Source organism: Cygnus olor, chromosome 2, assembly GCF_009769625.2.
Source record: "Cygnus olor isolate bCygOlo1 chromosome 2, bCygOlo1.pri.v2, whole genome shotgun sequence".
NCBI classification, from domain to species: Eukaryota; Metazoa; Chordata; class Aves; order Anseriformes; family Anatidae; genus Cygnus; species Cygnus olor.
The window spans coordinates 149221800-149239532 of NC_049170.1; the positions used below are offsets into that span (position 1 = coordinate 149221800).

The following is a 17733-nucleotide window of genomic DNA, read 5'->3' on the forward strand; positions in this document are numbered from 1 at the left end:
TGTCCTTTTCGTCTTCCCCTGTAATGTCAGAAGCTGGCAAGGCAGCTTATTACCTCTAGCGGAAGGCTGAGAAGGAGCCTGTCTTCCAAAGCAGAGCACCAGGCAGTCCTTTTTCTACTCCTGACTCCTTAATTCTTGATCCTGCCTTATCATTGCTATGCAAACACATTGCCTAAGAGCACTTAAGTCACAAACGGCTGACCAAGACATAAAATCTTACCAGTCTCTATCATTAATCGTTCACTAGGAATTGATTTCAGGGTTTCCAAGTTGGCTTCTGTTTTCAAAGAACTAGAAAATCAGAGTTTGGTTACGAACAAAAAACCAAGTGTTTAAAAGTAATTACTTTGCTTGTTGTTCTGCAGCAAGAGCAGCCTCCTAAATAATTAATAAAAAATGTTTTATTTTTAAAAGTGCTCCTGGTAACTTCAAACCTTGCAGAGAACAGCAGATTTGGAGCTACCCAGTGAAGCTGGCTCGACCTGGTACGTAAGCAGAACCCCCACCCGTGCTGCCTCCCTTGCCCAGCCCCTCAGCAACCCATGCAACTTGAAGTCAAGCCGGCTGACTTTTGACCAGATGACTGCTGAGGTTCAGACTGGGAGACTGGTATATAAGGCCGATCAGGCTGCATTTGCTTTACTCCTGGATTTAACATAGCAACTTAAAACTGTGCTATTTTATTTTAAAGGTGCCTCACAGAAAGCCTGCTTCCACATTCAATCCTTATTTATTTACAAACAAGGATTGATTGGAGGGTAGCAGAAAGGACCTAAGGCTCAATTAACTTTTGGAGCTGTGAGTTAGGAACTTTTTGTAGCTAAAAGATTAACGAGTACAATTCTAAATCTGTCAGCCGATTAAGGGCCTACTGAGCTTTGAAAACTTGACCTCATTGTTTAAAAGAAAGTAATGAGTTCACCGCAGCTGACATTTTAAAATAGCTTTATTTCCTGTAAATAACTCACCAGCCATTTATTCCAATGTAAAGATCCAAATCTATTATAGCTGCTGCTTCTTCCTTTGTGCCATCAAAAGAATGAACCTAGAAGACATAAATATATGTGCACGCATGTAATAGAAATATACAGACTTCACCTAAATCTCGAGTCATTTACAAGTACATATTGGTATGTATCTGTGTCACGAGTACCTGTGGATGGAGTGCATTACTCATGAATTCAAAGAAAGATGGAACATGGTTCATCTGATTCTGAATTTAGGCAGAGCTCGCGCTGCTATAAAACTGGTCACCACATTTTATTAGTGATAAATGTATGCAGAAAAGGCCCGTTCAGTGATCCTGCTTTTGGCCCAGGAACTTCCTGTAGCTGACAGCTGGAAGGTGGGACACTGTACAGGAAGCAATCCCGTGTGTGCTGAATTTTTACGTTCTTGCCTCTGTATTCCCTCCAGGACTCTGTCAGGGAGAGTAAGGGCCGGTTTTATGTTCTTCGCAGACCTCAGTCCACAGCAAGCAGTCTACGCTTTATGGTCATCCAGCAACTAGAGATGCAAGTAACAGGCCACAAGGTGCAAACCATAACACATCCGGAAACTGCAGCTCTCTGTCCCCAAGCGGAGCAAAGACACTGCCTGCTTCCCCACCCTGCGAGGGGAACGACTCGTGGCAGAGGGTGCCTGTTCCTCGCTTCTCTACTCGCTACCAGCTTCGCAGAAGAGCGGAAGGAAGGAGAGGCTGTACAGCATGATGTAAGAGCGTAACGTGAAAAGCACTGAGCTGGGGAAGGTTTTTGTGGTGACAATGGGGAAACTTGGGGACTGCGATATTATTGTAAGAGGTGTGGTCTGATGTTTGTGGGACAGAATAATCCAAGCTTTTATTACTTTTGGAAAGACCCTGGCATAATGCAAAGCTGAAACAGGGTTGCTGGACTTTCTTAATCATCTCATCCAAAGCTTCTTCTGCTACGCTTTTGAACTAAAATGCACAATTTGAATATCTAAAGACAGAAGGCTACGAAAAGTTACATCTGGATGTAATTTGAAAATGATGTCTGATGTCAGAAGCAAATGTTTGAGGTTATGGCTTCCACTGGGAACACACATCCAAATTATCTGTGGTCTGAAGGCACTGCAGTTATGGACACTGTAGAATTGGAAAGAGGCCAACGTCAATTATAAGGTGCTTAAACTGTCCTTCTGACAGGCCAAGAAAAACTGTTCATGTCAGCTGCAGAGCTTTTTCTCAGCCTATCCTCTTACTTTGCAGCACCCTCCCTAAAAACAACTGTTGAATAAGCAATGAAAATAAAAATACTGAAATAATTTAGAAATACAAAAAAAATGGGACTGGATTGCTGATATTAATTTGTAATAGCTGAAAGCACGTAACTGGAGGCTTACCCAGGTTCCATGACAAACAAGAAATCCCACAACTGCATTCACACACATCCTCCAGCCCCAAGTACACACACGTGCAGGTAAAAATGAAAGCCACTCTGACGTCCAAACTTACCACCCCTCCAACAAATCTCTCTCTGTTTCTTCTCATTATGTCTATGAAAGGAAATAAATAAAAAAACGTAAGAGAACTCTGCAACAAAGGTGAAAGATTCAGGTTTCCAGATCTTTCATATTCAGAATTTATTACTGCTTGAAACTCTCAAACAAAACCCACCTAAAAATTCAGCGTGTGAGTTTCTACAGTGAAGAAACATGGGCAGTCCTGTCTGTTCTGACAGGTCAAATTGTTTTTCAAAATATCTGTAAAATAAAAATCACTTTTAAACAGAAACTCAGTCTAAGGCTAAATATAGCAGAACAGGTTTTTTTCAGTGCTTGTACGTTTCTGTCCTCCAGAGGTGAAGACTGAATTAATAGATTTGCCATGCAAAAGCTATCATTCGCACCGTTTAAGAACTCAAGTTTAAAAGAAACTCTCTCATTGCATATTCATTCATACAGTAGTGACCTGCTCCTGAAGGTGGATAAGAAGCGGTCAGGAGCATCAACGCTGGAAGAATGCATACATATATACGCAAAGGATGCAAAGCGTGTGCAGAGTGGGTCTTGGTGGAGGTTGGTTTTATTTAGTTATTTTGAATGGAACAGGAACTGACTGTTCTCTCCACAAGGTTTTGAAATTTCAGGAATGGAAGAGAGTGTACCGCATGCAGACCGCTATTTCAAGAAGCATTCATAAAAGCTGTAAGGGTGAGCGAGGGAGCATTGTGAAAACTTCTGTAGCTTCAAATGGCCCAAAGCAGGCATCAGAGCTGGCTGTCCTGAGAAGTAACAGTTCAGAGTTTTTGTTTGCTCTTGCATGAAGGACAGTCCTGCTTTTCTTGGGGTGGAACGAGTACCAATATTAGGCATCTTACTTCTGCCCTGTTCTGCTCATTGCCGTCACTCTTCCCATTTCTCCTCCCTTTTGTGTGCCTGCGTCCCTTCCTTTTCACTCATTTTTATCCTTCTCCTACCTTCTATTCTAGTTTTCCCTTTGAAGGAGCAGTAACAGCGAGGCAGCCATCCTACGGAGAGACACAAAAATGCGCGCAGAGGGGAGGTAAATAGGGAGCCAGTTCCTCCAGTGCAGTTTCTAAAGGAAACTAGTTAGCACTGACCTAATCCTGTCACTTGCCATTTCAGCTAGTTCTGACCCCAGAGCATTAATTATCCTTTACCATTTCTTTTTGTCTGTCACACTACACCCAGGCATGCAAATTGCAAGCGCTCAGGAAACACGTTAGAGAACTTATGCATGGTAGAGGGCCACCAGTGCAGACCCGACTCAGTAGCCATACATAGTATGAAAAATGACATTACTTGGGCAGGACGGAAGGACAACACTGCCTGTCCAACAGTCGGGGTCTGTATGCGCATGTGGGGCTTCTTTAGGCGAAAAGCAGCCTAGGGCACTGGGGCATTGCCACCATTAGGTCTCAGACACAAAGGCAAACTTGTGTCTGCATACCGCTGTGTATGACTCACGTATGGAACAGGAGAAAATGGCAGCAAACCGTTAGTTTTACATCTTCATAACATATAAACAAGAAGTAGGCACAAACAAAAGGATAGCACAGCCTGTCATTTTGATTTGCGCAATTCTCACTTTTCTGTACACTGCAGGTTGCTATTTCTCTGATAAAAGTTAACTTCCTTGTGCATCAGCGTGGATCTCTGAGATAAAGCAGGCGGAAGAAAAATGGACTTAACACTAAAAACCGACATGAAAATTCAGGAGAAGGTATTACCCCTACTTAGAATTTTCTCTTTAGTCTTAGATACCGTGCTTAGTTTAGATTGACTAAATATAAGTGTAATCGCAACTCATGACTACTCTTGCAGTTAAATAGCTACAATTGGTTGATTTTCATTCTTTAGAAGACTCATTTCATATGAAAATGAGGTTTAGAGACTGAGCTGCAAATAACCCCCATGAGTAACCCACGGGCCAACTGCAATCTAATTTTGTACCTTCAAGACCAGTACCCTTCTCAAAGTTAAGCGCCCCTACAAACGGGAAGGTGATGTAAGCTGCTTCTGTATCTAGCAGCAGGGGAGGCTGATGGGGAAATTCCCAGAAAAGAAAAAGGAAAGAAAAAGCAACATACGGAAGAAACTCTGGAAAAGCGTAAAGAAATCAGAGATACAGTGATTAGAATGCAACAATATAAATCAGCAGGCACCCAAGCCTTACTAGGTTCAGTACTTAAGGTGCAGCCACCTTCTTTCGGTTGAGAGTCATTCAGTGCTAGCTCTGTTTCTTCTCAATAAGGAAGTTTGAAACATTCCTTCATGTTTGTTTGCAGATTTAGTTTTGACCACAAAGATCAAATGCCATGGTATTTTCAGGTTTGGAACCAAGGCACTAAAAGAGCTGCAGCTGCTGCTTTCCCTGACACTGAGCCCTGTAAACCCATCACAGTAGCACAGAAGTGAAACTTCTACATACTCATCAGTCCATTTATAATGAGATCTTCTGCATAACACGAAGGCACCATCTTCACCTACCATTCAAATCACCACTTACTACTGGACAAGTTACGAAAACGGCAAAAGATTCAGACAAAAAGTTCCCAGTGGTGCTTCAACAAAGGAATTTCATCTTTATTAGCTTTTCAGTCCCAGAAACGGGATGAAACAATCATTTCCATTTTTACAGGTGGAAATTATTCAGAAGGAAACACAGGGTAACTAACTAAAAAATCACAGCTAAACGCTAAAGAAACTAGAGGTCATGCTCAGATACTATCTACTGGGAAACTGTCACACTTCTCTTCCACAGGGGAACTCTTGACAGCTATCCTAGCGGCTGCTCCAACACCTCAACGACAGACCAGCTGACAGCTGGTGTGCTGCCCACCAGCAGGTGTGCTGCGTTTCACACTTTGCCTTCCTTTTCTGTTCATTTATCAAGCATACACGGGATACTAATTTGAAGAACTTGCTATCCGGTCTGCTAAAGGTCACGACTGTATCCAACTCAATACTGACTGAACAAAAACGAAAACAAAACAACCTCAAACACCCCGACCACACTTCACGAACACATGAAGGTGAACAGCACGGAAAGCTGCCTGTTTAGAAGATGAGGAGTTTGCAAACACAATGTTTGCAGGCATCTGTCCTTGAGGCTTTCAGTAGTTCTTTGCTCCCTTGCATTTCTTGCTTTGGTCTTTTTCATCAGTCACCTCCTTCCAACTGCAATTTCCAGCAAGGGCTCTCAAAAGAGCTCCCTGAAAGTAGATTTATGTGTTTCATTCGATTCACTGAAACAGCTCAGATAAAGACTTGCCATCGTTATCAACCTTAATGAGAAAGGATTCACCTACCACTTTAGGAGTGATTTCTGTTCCACTCTGTCACTTCTTGCCTTGCAACCCAATTTCAGTCCATCCAATTAGAAGTTTTTCACTACAGGTTGTCAGCTACAGTTCATTAGCTAAGGACAATCACATTTTTTTTCCTTAAATTTTCTTTCAAGAGCATCAAGGATCTCAAAATATGATATTCCTCCGGTATCTTAGCTTGCCACAGAAAATAAACAGGTTATGCTCCAAAGTGTGGAGCACTTCTTCACAGTATACACCAGTGAAGCTGCTGTACACTGAATGCTACCAGGAAAAGAAAAATCTGTTCAATTTGGTGAATATTTTACTGTATGACTGTAGTATTACAAAGAACTGATTAACTCTACCCACTGAGAATGTGGCAATTAGAAAAACCACACCTAACCACTGCCCCCCAGTGACTACCTCTACTCATTGCAGTAATATGCAACAAATTCAAACGAGGGATGAATCACCTGCCTCTTCCTACACTTATCTCTGTCCACAGTTCTCTCTGTGGACAGAGGTTTTCACTAAAAAAAAAAAAAAAAAAGTGAGCTGATTTTAGGTGCTTCTTCCACTCAGTATCTCTGCTGCACAGATTACTTCAAAATACAGATCTCTCCAACTCCTCAGGTTAATTTTTTCATCAGCTCTCGGCCATCTCAGCAAACACTGCCCTTAGTAAAAGCTTCCTTTTCTCCACTGCTGACTTATCCTTTTTGACAGCTCTGTTCCCTCTCCCACACCTTCCACTCCAACAACCTAATTCTACTTTCACGCACTACAATTATATTATTCTCCCTATGAGTCTCCAAGAGTCCCTCAGTTTTAGCAAGAACGAATATCTGCCATACCCAGAAACCAACAAAAGCTGAGGGATTTTACACAAAAGGATGTGTAAGTCAACACCAGGCAGACAGCAAAACGTAGAGCGCAGCACTTCTTCAACGCAGGCATCCTCCTTCAAAGTCACATTTTTGTTAAAAAAAAACAAACAAACAAATTGCAGATCTATACCTGACAAAATGCTACTCAGGAGAATAAAAGACAGAAAACATTTCCATAAATTGGTACAAGTCAACTTAGAGTCATCAAAAGTTTCTTACTTGAGCTGGGTGTCCTTCGGGCAAAATTCTAACCTATCAAAATCTACAATTGGAAAGAACAAAACCCCCAGTTAGTTAGGGTGCTACAATTCTTTTCATATATCTACGAAAAAATAATATCAAAATACTAAGGTAACACTTACCTAGGCCACATTCTCCGACTGCTATTACCTTTGTCTTATTTTTTTCAATCAGATTTTTTAATTCAGATAAATACTGGTCAGGGCTACTCTGCTCGAATTCTCCGCAGCGTGTGGGATGGCAGCCAGCTGTACTGTAAAACATATCTAAAGCAAGACAGCATTAGAAGGTTTTAAGGAAAATAAGAAAAAAAAATGAGTTTATGTAAAGTATAGCCAGTATCTGGACTTTTTTTCCTTATCGTTCCTAACTTTAGAAGGAAATTCCTTCTGAACGTCTTTATCATTGTGATTTTATTACAATGACACTTCGTGCTTTAACGATGCCAGACAGTATCTCTATTCGGGGCTGGAGGCTTCTCTTTACTGCCCATCATTTAGTTGTAGTACTGAGGTGAACTATTCTGGTGGAGCAGCCCTCGACAAATCACAGAACTGTTGAGGTTCGAAGGCACCTACCTCTTGAGATCACCTAGGAATCAGGTTACCCTCAGCTGCTCTCCCTTGCACACCTCCACATTAGCTGGTACAGAATTTTGCCAACAACACCTAGCCTGACTTATCTAGAAATCCAATCCAGACTACCTCAGTGCCAACACTAAAAGACGTTTAGTGCCTTTACAGAAAATGTAAGAGCATAGGAGGAAAATATATCCGTACATATATACACACACATATACATAAAGGCCCTGAGCTAGTGTTGAAGTTGGTCCTGCTCTGATGGAGGTGGGGAGGTGGATTCAGCTGGAGCAGGTTACCTCCTCAGGTTCATTCCAACCTAAACTACTTTATGATTTTTTTCTGTAAACAGTACTTTAATGTGTGTTTTACAGTTCAAATACATCTTTAAGTAATCAGTGGAATGATATTTGCCTAAGGAAGAAAAGGAAGGCCATAGTCCTTTCAGCAGAAAAAGAGGGAAAGCCATGAGAACCATAAAGAGGAAAGTACCTCTGCTGTTCAGCTGGTCATGATAGATTGGTAAATTACGCTAAAAAGAAAAATCACCAAGAAACTTACATTCCACACTATATAAGCATTTCAGCTTATTTCTGGAAGAGGGCCTTGGCAATAGCTTTCTGCTTCCAGAAACATGTGTAGTTTGCTTTTTCTAAACATCGAATTATCTATAAACAGAAATTAGAGGAATGACCAGTTGCTTCCATCACCCAGGGACATAAATAGCACCATAAAGCCACGCACGATGCATTTATCCCATTCTGAAACATGATTTTTTTTTTTTTATTTTAATCCGAGATTCTGTAAACACCTCCAAAGGCTGTTCCTTTTAAACTGTTAAATCTGAGAAGATTGTATTTTTGATTGACAACATAAGTTTAAAGTGAACATACCATTGGTCTGTGCCAGCTGCAATGCATCTTTACTATCTTGTAGACTCCCACCTGTGATCAAAAACTTGAAAGAAGAGTACTGTCAGTATGTTCTGCTTTGAACACCAAACACGTTTGAGAAAACACTCAGAACTAAGAATCTAGACAGAAAACATGAGAAAATTACTAATGTATATATAACAAAGTTTTGTAGTAACAAATCTCAATACTTCTCAGGAGCTAGGAAATAGCCTAGGTAGCAAAAATTGATTTTTTTTTTAAATCAAGTATCTTTTATACCAATGATTTCACACCATTAAATGAGTAAAATACTTCTATTTGCAGCAATGCTAAGTTCTAAGACAATGAACTCGAGAAATTTTACTTATCCCTCACATGCTATGTATCAGATTTAGTCAACACCAAGTCAGACAGCTCTGCACTGTGCTCCACTACAGACTAGACACGTCCCAGCACTGCCACCAGAAAAATAAATAAAGCTGACATTAACTTCACACACACACAAAAAAATCATAGATCACCAGCTATATGGACAAATATGCATACTTTCAAATAAGGAGATTAAGTTTCTAGACAAGTGAAAACAACCTGGGTTGGAATTGACTTCTAACACTGTGAAGACCAGCAACATAGCCAGCCTAGCAAGACTGAAAAGAACAGAACAGAAGACAACATCCTGAGTTGGAAAGGACCCGTAAGGATCGTCAAGTCCAGCTACTGACTCCACACAGGAGCTTTAAGTAACCCCAAAATTAAAACTGTATGTCTGAGGGCACTGTCCAAACGCTTCCTGAACTCCAGCAGGCTCAGTACTGTGACCAGTTCCCTTGGGAGCCCGTCCCAGGGCCCAATCACCCTCCTGAAGGTGGACAAGGAACTCCTGAATCTATTTCTGAATCCACCGTGCACCTTGAAAAGTTATGCATACAATTTATTTTTGATGACAAAAACTGTCACCTACTCTCAGAGGGTGGTATAAGGATTAAATAATGCTTATGCAGCACATACAAATACAGTAAAAGTGACTATGAGTCTGTATTCGCTGCAGTGTGGTGCCTTCCCCATCAGTAGTGTTTTCTTTTTTCATCTCTGGGTTTGTTTCCCACTCTTTCAGACAAGAGCCTTTCAGCAAACCATCAAGATGGCTGTTCCTCTTCTAGAGGAGGGTTTATTTCTTTATTTTTAATCCACCAGCCTATCAGTACAGCAGAACAGTTCATGGCAGCATGTGACGCATTCTATTTTAATTCATAATTTTGCTTTGATAACTTATTGAGTTTAGAGATGCACATACAGGCAGGCTGGAGTATTATAACTAAAGGAATGTGGTCCATTGCTGAGAACACTGGTCTCAAGCTAACAGTTACAAACTTGCCAATATTTACTAGCAGACATTCAGATTTATCAACTGTAAGATTTTACAGGTACTTCCATATTTTTGGCAGTTACCAATTTCTTTTACATATCGAAATATCTGAAGGTTCACCAGAGTTTCACAAGAAAGGTCCACAAGAGTTTTTTTGCGTTTGGACCTGTATCAGTAACTGCACAGTAAGAGTCACACAGGATACAAAAAGATGGGAGTTGTTGCTTATAATATAAATAACGCGGAAACTTCTGTAAAAAATGATTACAGTAGGTTAGAGGAGAACATTGTTCTGTTGAAACTGTATGTTGGAAACTGTAAATACAGATCACATACAGTACTACTGAACTTATATCCTGAGCATCTGTGCAACTTAAAGACAGTCCTACCTGCACAGAATATTTTTGCATTATGGCACTGAAGAAAGTTACTGCATTTTCCATTGCAACTTCCAGAAACAGTTGTTTTCATACTGGAGCACTATGAAAACAAAATATTTAAATGCAATTTAAAATACTGAAGAAGTTGTCTAATTATAAGAAATTACCTTCTTAACGCCAACTTTGACTGCTCTCTCTACCACATCCAAAAGGTCATCTGCAAAAGTTTACAGAAATATCACTAATTGAACTTAAGGTTTTTATGGCATAATTTAACTACTTTTGAACTAAAGATTACTTTCATGCAGTCAAAATTCCTATCATGAACAATCTTTGAACCTCACTTTAAAAAAAGAATAACAGAATGCAATAACTGATAATCTAATCTAAGTCCAGAAAGTAAATGGATATTTTTCACATTATTTTAGGAGGCTCTTTAATTTATATACATATATATATAAAGTATGAATATATATATATGTAGAGTGTGAAAGAAAAAAGCATCACTTATAATTAATAACTATGATTCTGCAATGCAATACTTTGATAGTTTATTGTTCCTAACTCTGAGATCAGCTTCTTCCATGTTATCTGAATATAAATACATCAGCATTCCATTTTGCTCTCAAAGTAGTCACCTATATAACAACTTAACAGAAGCAACTCAGTAGGAAAAAAAATACATGTATTTTGCTTAGAAAGTCTAACTTCACCTTCCAGTACCTAAAGGGGACCTATAGGAAAACTGGAAAGGTACTCTTTATCTAGGATAAATCAGTGACAGGACAAATGATAATGGTTTAAACTAACAGAGGATAAATTTATATTAGATATAAGGAAGAAATTCTGTACTCTACAAGGGTGGCGAGGCCCTGGCACATGTTGCCCAGAGAAGCTCTGGATGCCCCATCCCCGGAGGTGTTCAAGGCCAGGCTGGATGGGGCTTTGGGCAGCCTGGTCTGGTGGGAGGTGTCCCTGCCCTGGGCAGGGGGTTGGAACTGGGTGGTCTTTAAGGTCCCTTCCAACCCAAACCACTCTATGATTATTTTGTCACGCTTTCTACTTCAAGCCCTAACAAATAATAAACATCTATTTTTTGAAGAAGAAAATAAATTCTAATGTTACTTTCTGACAAGCAAAAGGTTTCCCTTTTAAAAAGAGTAACTTTACCTTGATGCTTTTGTGTTCCTCTGTAGATTCCTCTGAACATAGGGTCTGTAAGGTTAATACCGATATCTGTAAAAACAAACAAACAAAACCCAAACATAGATATTAGAATCATCCCACATTTCATTCTGAGAACTCCAGACTTATTTTACAGGCATACAGAAGAGCTGCCCTCACCACCACAAGCAGATACGTAGACACTGCTTACTGCAAGCACCTGGGCTTTCCCCACGAAGCTGCCAATTCACCTCAGCAGCAGGAGGGAAGGCAAAATGCAGCAACTGGCACACAGCCCTTAAATCAGTGTTCCTATGAACGCTTTTATCCAAGCCAATTCGATAAAATTAAAGATCATTAACGCCCACAGTTAAGACACCAAGGCGAAAAGCAAGACATGGGCTTGCTGGAACCCACCGAATTTGGGGGGTGGGGGACCTCAAGGGGCGCACAACAGCCCCTCGGAGAAGCCCCAAAAAGGGCAGAGTCGCCCCCAAACCCTTCTCGTCGGCTCTAACCGCCCCTCAAGGGCAGCCTGCCTGCACCTCGGCTCTGGGAGCGGGGAGACAGGGCTTGGGACAGGGCTTGCACAGGGCGACAAGCGCCGACGAAGCGCCGGCCATGTCACCACAGCGGCCGGCGCCCGCCGCACTCAGCCCCTCGCGGGGAGCGGGTTCCTCAGCCCCGACCCCGGGGGGAGCACGGAGAGACCCGGGGCTCGGCGGACATGAGGAGACAGGGACGGGAACAAGGACAAGGACCCCCCTCCGCCACCCATCCCCTCACCGATGAGCTTGGCTCGGTTCATGGCGGCGGGCGGAGCTCGGCGCCTGCGCCCGGGGCCGGCCGCCACGTTCCCGTGAGGCGCCGCGCATGAAGGTGAGGGGTAGGGCAGCGCGAAATGGCGGCGTACCTCACGCACCAGCAGAAGGTGCTGCGGCTCTACAAGAAGTCCCTGAGGCACCTGGAGTCCTGGTGCATCCACCGGTGAGGAGGGGAGGGAGCGAGGTGTGTGGAGCGGGGGAGGGCTGAGCCCCCTCTGCCCCCACCGAGACGGGGCCCTATGGGGTTGGGGGGGGGGGGGAGGATTTTATCCTCGTCCCTTTCCTCTAAGTGTGGCTGAAGGGGTGAGGAGAATGTCAGAATGTCTCTTCAGCCTCTTGTCAGTGCCTGCAAAGACACCGGGTGTGGGGACAGGAGGCCCTCAGGAGCCCTGTCGTTGTGTAGGGGTAAGAGGGGATGTTGCCATGTTCTCTGTGATGTTTTAAATCTACACACTGCATATGTCGTGTGTCTGCAGAGACAAGTACCGATACTTTGCCTGCCTCCTGAGAGAGCGGTTCGATAAGAACAAGGATGTGAAGGATATGGTGAAAGCTACAGAGCTGCTGAAGGCCGGTCAGGAGGAGTTTTGGGCACACCAGCACCCGCAGCCCTACGTCTTCCCCGATTCGCCCGGGGGCACCTCCTACGAGAGATATGAGTGCTACAAGGTAAGGGAGCTGTGGGGTTGTGTAGTGCTGTGTTTGGGGGGGTTGTTAGTGTGCTTACCTCGCTCTTCTGGCACTGAAAGGAAGGTGAGTGTTTTAAGTAGCCTTTAATAGGGCTGCGGTTTGGTTCGGTATTTCTCTGGTAGCTTAGTGCTGGGAAACGTATTGCTCGCTTAGGAGTTGTGCTTCTGTGGTCATTTGAAATGAAGCTCGCTGCTCTGTCAGAGCACAGCCGGCTTTGTTTTGCTGGGATTTAAGCAACTGGAAGGTGCTCGGCGGTGGGTCAGACAGGCAGAGTGACAGGGTTGGTGCAGAGCTGTGACAGTGGAGGGGGAGGAAGCAGCACCACCCTTTGTGGTGGCGTCTGGTCACAGCCTCGGTCTCTGGTTTTGTCAGAACTTGATGTCAGCCTGGCTGCTGGGGAGCTTCTCTTCACTTGGCCTTCCTTCTTCCAGCATTTTGAGTAATGATACAAATTACCATTTCCCTTGATCCACTGCAGTGCCAAATAAGTATTTGAGGACCATTTTATGTTGAGCTGTATGCTTAAAAATAGCAGCCCTGTTCTTAGAATGTAAGGCACTCTGGAGTTTGGCTCCTCCCCCCGATGTGTGAGGAGTGAAGAAACAGGCTTCACAAAAAAACACAGCGTTCTCACTATTTTGGCATTGTCTCTTTTAATACATTACGAGAAGTCAGTACTGATCTAGAGAGTACATGCACCCATTTTCTCCCAAATTTTGAAGACAGTGCTGATGCAGAAGACTAGATCTGATCAGCTCCTTACAGATAAGAAGCTATGTGAAAGAACCTGACATAGATTTAGAGGCAGAAAAAAGAACACGAGGGGGAATGGAAGAAGGGAACTTAAGCTTATGCCAAGGTCATGAGCCTCAGCAGTAGTAGAGAGAATGGTGAAAACGAATCCAGACAGAAAAAAGGTCAGTTGAGCAATGATTAGTTTTGATACAGAAATATAAACGGATTTATGTTCTTTCCTTTGCCCTGTTTTAAATACAAAGCCTGTGCTTTAAACAAGTGGCTGTCACAAGGGTTTGGCTTCTTGGTTTGTCAGTGACTGTCCATTGTAGAAGCTGCTACAAAATGTAATTTTTTTAAATCGCTGTCTGTTTGATGGTTTTGTTTTTTTTTTACTGGTGCTTGGTATATATATATCGTTATTTAATAGCTGGTCTGTTCTTTCTGTTAAGCCAAAATTTTACTCAGCGAGGAGAATCACAGCAGGAAACTGCAAATGTCACTGGATGAACGATGATACTGGAGCAATTTAATTTTCTTTTCAACATAGATTTTCCTTTTTTTTGTCAGTGTTCTTATCTTTAAAATATTAACATTCAGTGATGTACAATGAAATAGTTCGGTTGGAAGAGACGATCACCTAGCCCTACTGCCTGACCTCTTCTGGGCTAGCCAGAAGTCAAAGCATATTAATGAGAGCGCTATCCAGATGCCCTTGAACACTGGCAGGCATGGGGCATCAGCCACCTCTGTAGGTAGTTCCAGTGTTTGACCACCCTCACGGCACAGAAATTGTTCCTAATGTCCAGTCTGAAGCTCCCCTGGCGCAGCTTTGTGCCATTCCCACGTGTCCTGCCATCACCAGCACCTCCCTCCCCACTGCCCCTCCTCAGGGAGCTGCAGGGAGCAGCGAGGTCACCTCTTGGCCTCTTTTTCTCTGAGCTAAGCAAAGCAATATGCTACTGCAAAATTCTAAATTCAGTTTTTGTTAGGATATCCATCCAGAGCTGGTCCAGTCCTCTAGAGGTTGAACCATAATCAATATCTAAACGCTGCTAATTCTTGGAATAGCTGTAGACAAGCAGAAGTGAGCTGTTAAGTTCTCTGCCAAACAAAATGAATTAGTAGTTGCAGAGAAGGATCTTTAACCTGCTGCCTTTGGGGATAGGAGGGGAGGAAAATCCATCTTTTCCCCTAGATGGAATTATTTCAGGAGCTGTAGAGTAAACGAAGGTGACCTGGGGTCTGTCTTTGAGATGCTAGGATTTAAGCGAGTCACTATGACTTTCTCCTATGACTTAGGAGAATCCATGAAACAGGTTAAAAGTACTACCCTCTGCCGTGCGGTGACTTGTGACTGTCAACAGATAGCTCTTAAATGCTGGTTTTATGTGGTACTTTATTTCATGGGTTATTTATCCATTTTAATAACTGGTTTAATGAGCATGTTTAGTTCTTTCATGTGTTAGTATACAATATATAGACTTTACATGTTTTTATATACGTATGTAATAAAAGTATTGTTTTGTTGCTGTTTTTTAACAGATTCCTGAATGGTGCTTGGATTATTGGCATCCTTCCGAGAAGGCAGTGTATCCTGACTACTTTGCCAAGAGAGAGCAATGGAAGAAGCTGCAGCAGGAAAGCTGGGAGAAAGAGGTCAGTGCTTGTTCGATGCCAGGTGAAGCTTCTTTAGCAAGCATTTTGTGTGGCATTTAGCTGTGCTCTTGGAAAATATTTTAAGTGAGAATGTTGAATGCCTGCTGTGGTCTTAGGCTCTGCTTTGTTAGAACGCTTTTCAGTGTGAAATGCTGGCTTGACTTAAAATGTGTACACAGATCTGAGTTACAGCTTCCTGAAGGCCATTAAGGGAATTTGAATGGCTGAATTTGGTGGCTGCTGAACCTGCAGCCATCCTTTCAGTTAGTGCAGGGCTGCTGTAGCTGTTTTACTAAAGGTAACTCTGAAGTGGGATGAGAAGAGATGAATGACCAGAGAATTCCTCTTGTTCTGAACGTGTTGTGGATGCACCTTTAAAAATTACTTACTGCAGACTTCATCATTTGGGAATCCAGACCAATTTCTGGTCAACTTAAATTGAGCTTCAGTTGGCAAAAGTTGATTATCCCAAAATAATTTTTAGATTTGGTTGTAGAGAACTAGTTGGATTATATGTAACATGTCACTTCTGTCAGAATTAACACAGTGGCAGCCAGCACTTACACTGCTTCAAGAACCATCTGTTGATGACATCTAAAGGGCTGTTGGGGGCATGCAAAAATAGAAGTCTCCTACTGACTTGTATGGGAGTGTTTTAGGACCTGTAATTTAACTGCTGATTTTTCAAAGAAGCGAGAGAATGCAGTTTATTTAGCAATGGCAGACATGAATTATAAGGAAACGATGACCTTTTAAGTAAAAAATGATCTTGTAAACCAGTTTCCCCTCTTAGAAAGTCCTTCTTAATTAGGTAACATGAGCCTGCAGTGATTACTGAGTTTGTAAGTGAATAGTGAGGACAACTGAAGGCATTACTGCTAGTTCCCTCCTGAACTGGGGTCAGCTTCACTGTTTATCTGCACTAAAGCATTATATTTTTGTCCTGTGTTCTAGATGAAGCAGTTAGAAGAAGAAACTCCAAGTGATGGTCCAAAAACTGAAGCCTTGCCTCCTGCTCGTAAGGAAGGGCATCTGCCACCCCTGTGGTGGCAGTTTGTGACAAGGCCCCGCGAAATGCCCATGTGAAAGCGTTACTGCACGCGAGAACTGAAGCGATCCATCCTCTGTAGGCAGTAGGTATGCCAGTGAACATATGCTACTGTCATGCAAAATAAAGCCAAGTAAAGTGAAACAGAAAGCATTTTTGTGACGTTCTGGTCTCCTACTACAGCAGGCACACACTTCCAGTTTGTGTGGTGTAGAATAGATGACTGTTAACATCTGTGCTGCATCTCCGCAGCTGTAGGTGGCTGCGGGCAGCTTTGGTGCCCGGGTGCTCAACATCACTGTGGGGTTAGAGCAGTCAGCAGACACAGAGTCTTAACTATTATTTGGACAAAAAAAAAAAACGGTTCCCTCTTCCTGCACCTTACCACCCCCCAAAATCTTATTCCTGTGCTTTGCTCATCTACGAACTATGCGGAAATGATACAAACAACAGATAGTTTTTTAATTATGCGTGATTTTGCACATTGCCTCCCAGTCAGCCAACCAGCTGCTTTTATGTTGTTGTTGTTAGCTCTGAAGCAGAGCAAGAAGTCCCTCCTGCCTCTTACAGACACCAAAGCAGGTCTGACAGCCATTCCCCAACATGATGGCTACTCCACATGCCAGCATTAAAAACAAACAAAAAAAACCACAACACAAGAGAACAAGCATTTTGCGCATGTAGATGCAAGTGACTCATGCTCACTAGAAATGGCAGGGATGTGCGTTAAAATTGAGCCTGGCCAACCAGCACATGAGATACAGCCGTAAAGAGACGGGGGGATGAAGCTCTACTCCTCACAACAGGACGGATTTCCAGCCAACGCACCCTGAGTTTTCCTTTAATGTCTTCGTGACAAATGGAAACCCGAGGACAAAAATGAATCTGTCACAGTGGCAAGGAAATAAATTAGGCTGCTGCCTGGTAGCTGCATGGGGGAACAATGCCCTCCCTCTCTACGTTTGCTCCTGAGAAGGCTGAACAACAGCAACAAAAACGTCTTCAATCACTCGGCGCTGTGTGGGAGCTGGCACTTGTGCTGCGCTTGATAAATTCTGGCTGTAAGCATGTGTGGGGTTGACAGCAACTTTCCTCCTCAGGCAGTGTCATGGTTTGGGCTGGAATAATTTTCTTTGTAGAGGCCCCTATGATGCTGTGTTTGGGATTTTTGATGAAAATAGCGGTGCCAGCGCACCGCTGTTTCAGTTGTTGCAGGGCAGCGCTCCCCCAGAGCCAAGGACTCCCCAGCTCCTCGTGCTGCCCTGCCAGCGAGGGGCTGGGGGTGCCCCAGGAGCTGGAGGGGACACAGCCAGGACAGCTGGCCCCAAATGACCATAGGGATATCCCACACCACGGGGATGCTCAGCAATGGCAGCTGGGGGAAAGGAGGAGGCAGGGGGTGCTGGGAGTGGTGGCGTTTGTCTTCCCAAGGCACTGCTACATGGTGAGCCCTGCTGTCCTGGGGGTGGCT

At 43.1% G+C, this 17733-nt stretch overlaps 1 protein-coding gene across 8 annotated transcripts in view; it reads right to left on the reverse strand.

The window, feature by feature from the left end:
- TATDN1 (TatD DNase domain containing 1) overlaps positions 1-16481 on the reverse strand; it is a 20410-nt gene extending 3929 nt beyond the window's left edge. The window contains exons 1-13 of one of the 8 annotated variants that reach the window (XM_040547072.1): positions 16169-16481; positions 15101-15214; positions 12607-12799; positions 12093-12293; positions 11313-11378; positions 10310-10359; positions 8397-8460; positions 7048-7191; positions 6905-6947; positions 2642-2727; positions 2480-2520; positions 969-1045; positions 221-291 (exon numbers count right to left, since the gene is read on the reverse strand). In XM_040547072.1, coding sequence (XP_040403006.1) covers positions 221-291; positions 969-1045; positions 2480-2520; positions 2642-2727; positions 6905-6947; positions 7048-7191; positions 8397-8460; positions 10310-10359; positions 11313-11378; positions 12093-12293; positions 12607-12799; positions 15101-15130 — 1066 coding nt within the window. In that variant the 5' untranslated portion in view covers positions 15131-15214; positions 16169-16481. The other 7 variants (XM_040547076.1, XM_040547075.1, XM_040547073.1 and 4 more) reach the window with 7 other exon arrangements.
- Positions 16482-17733: the final 1252 nt, after the last annotated feature.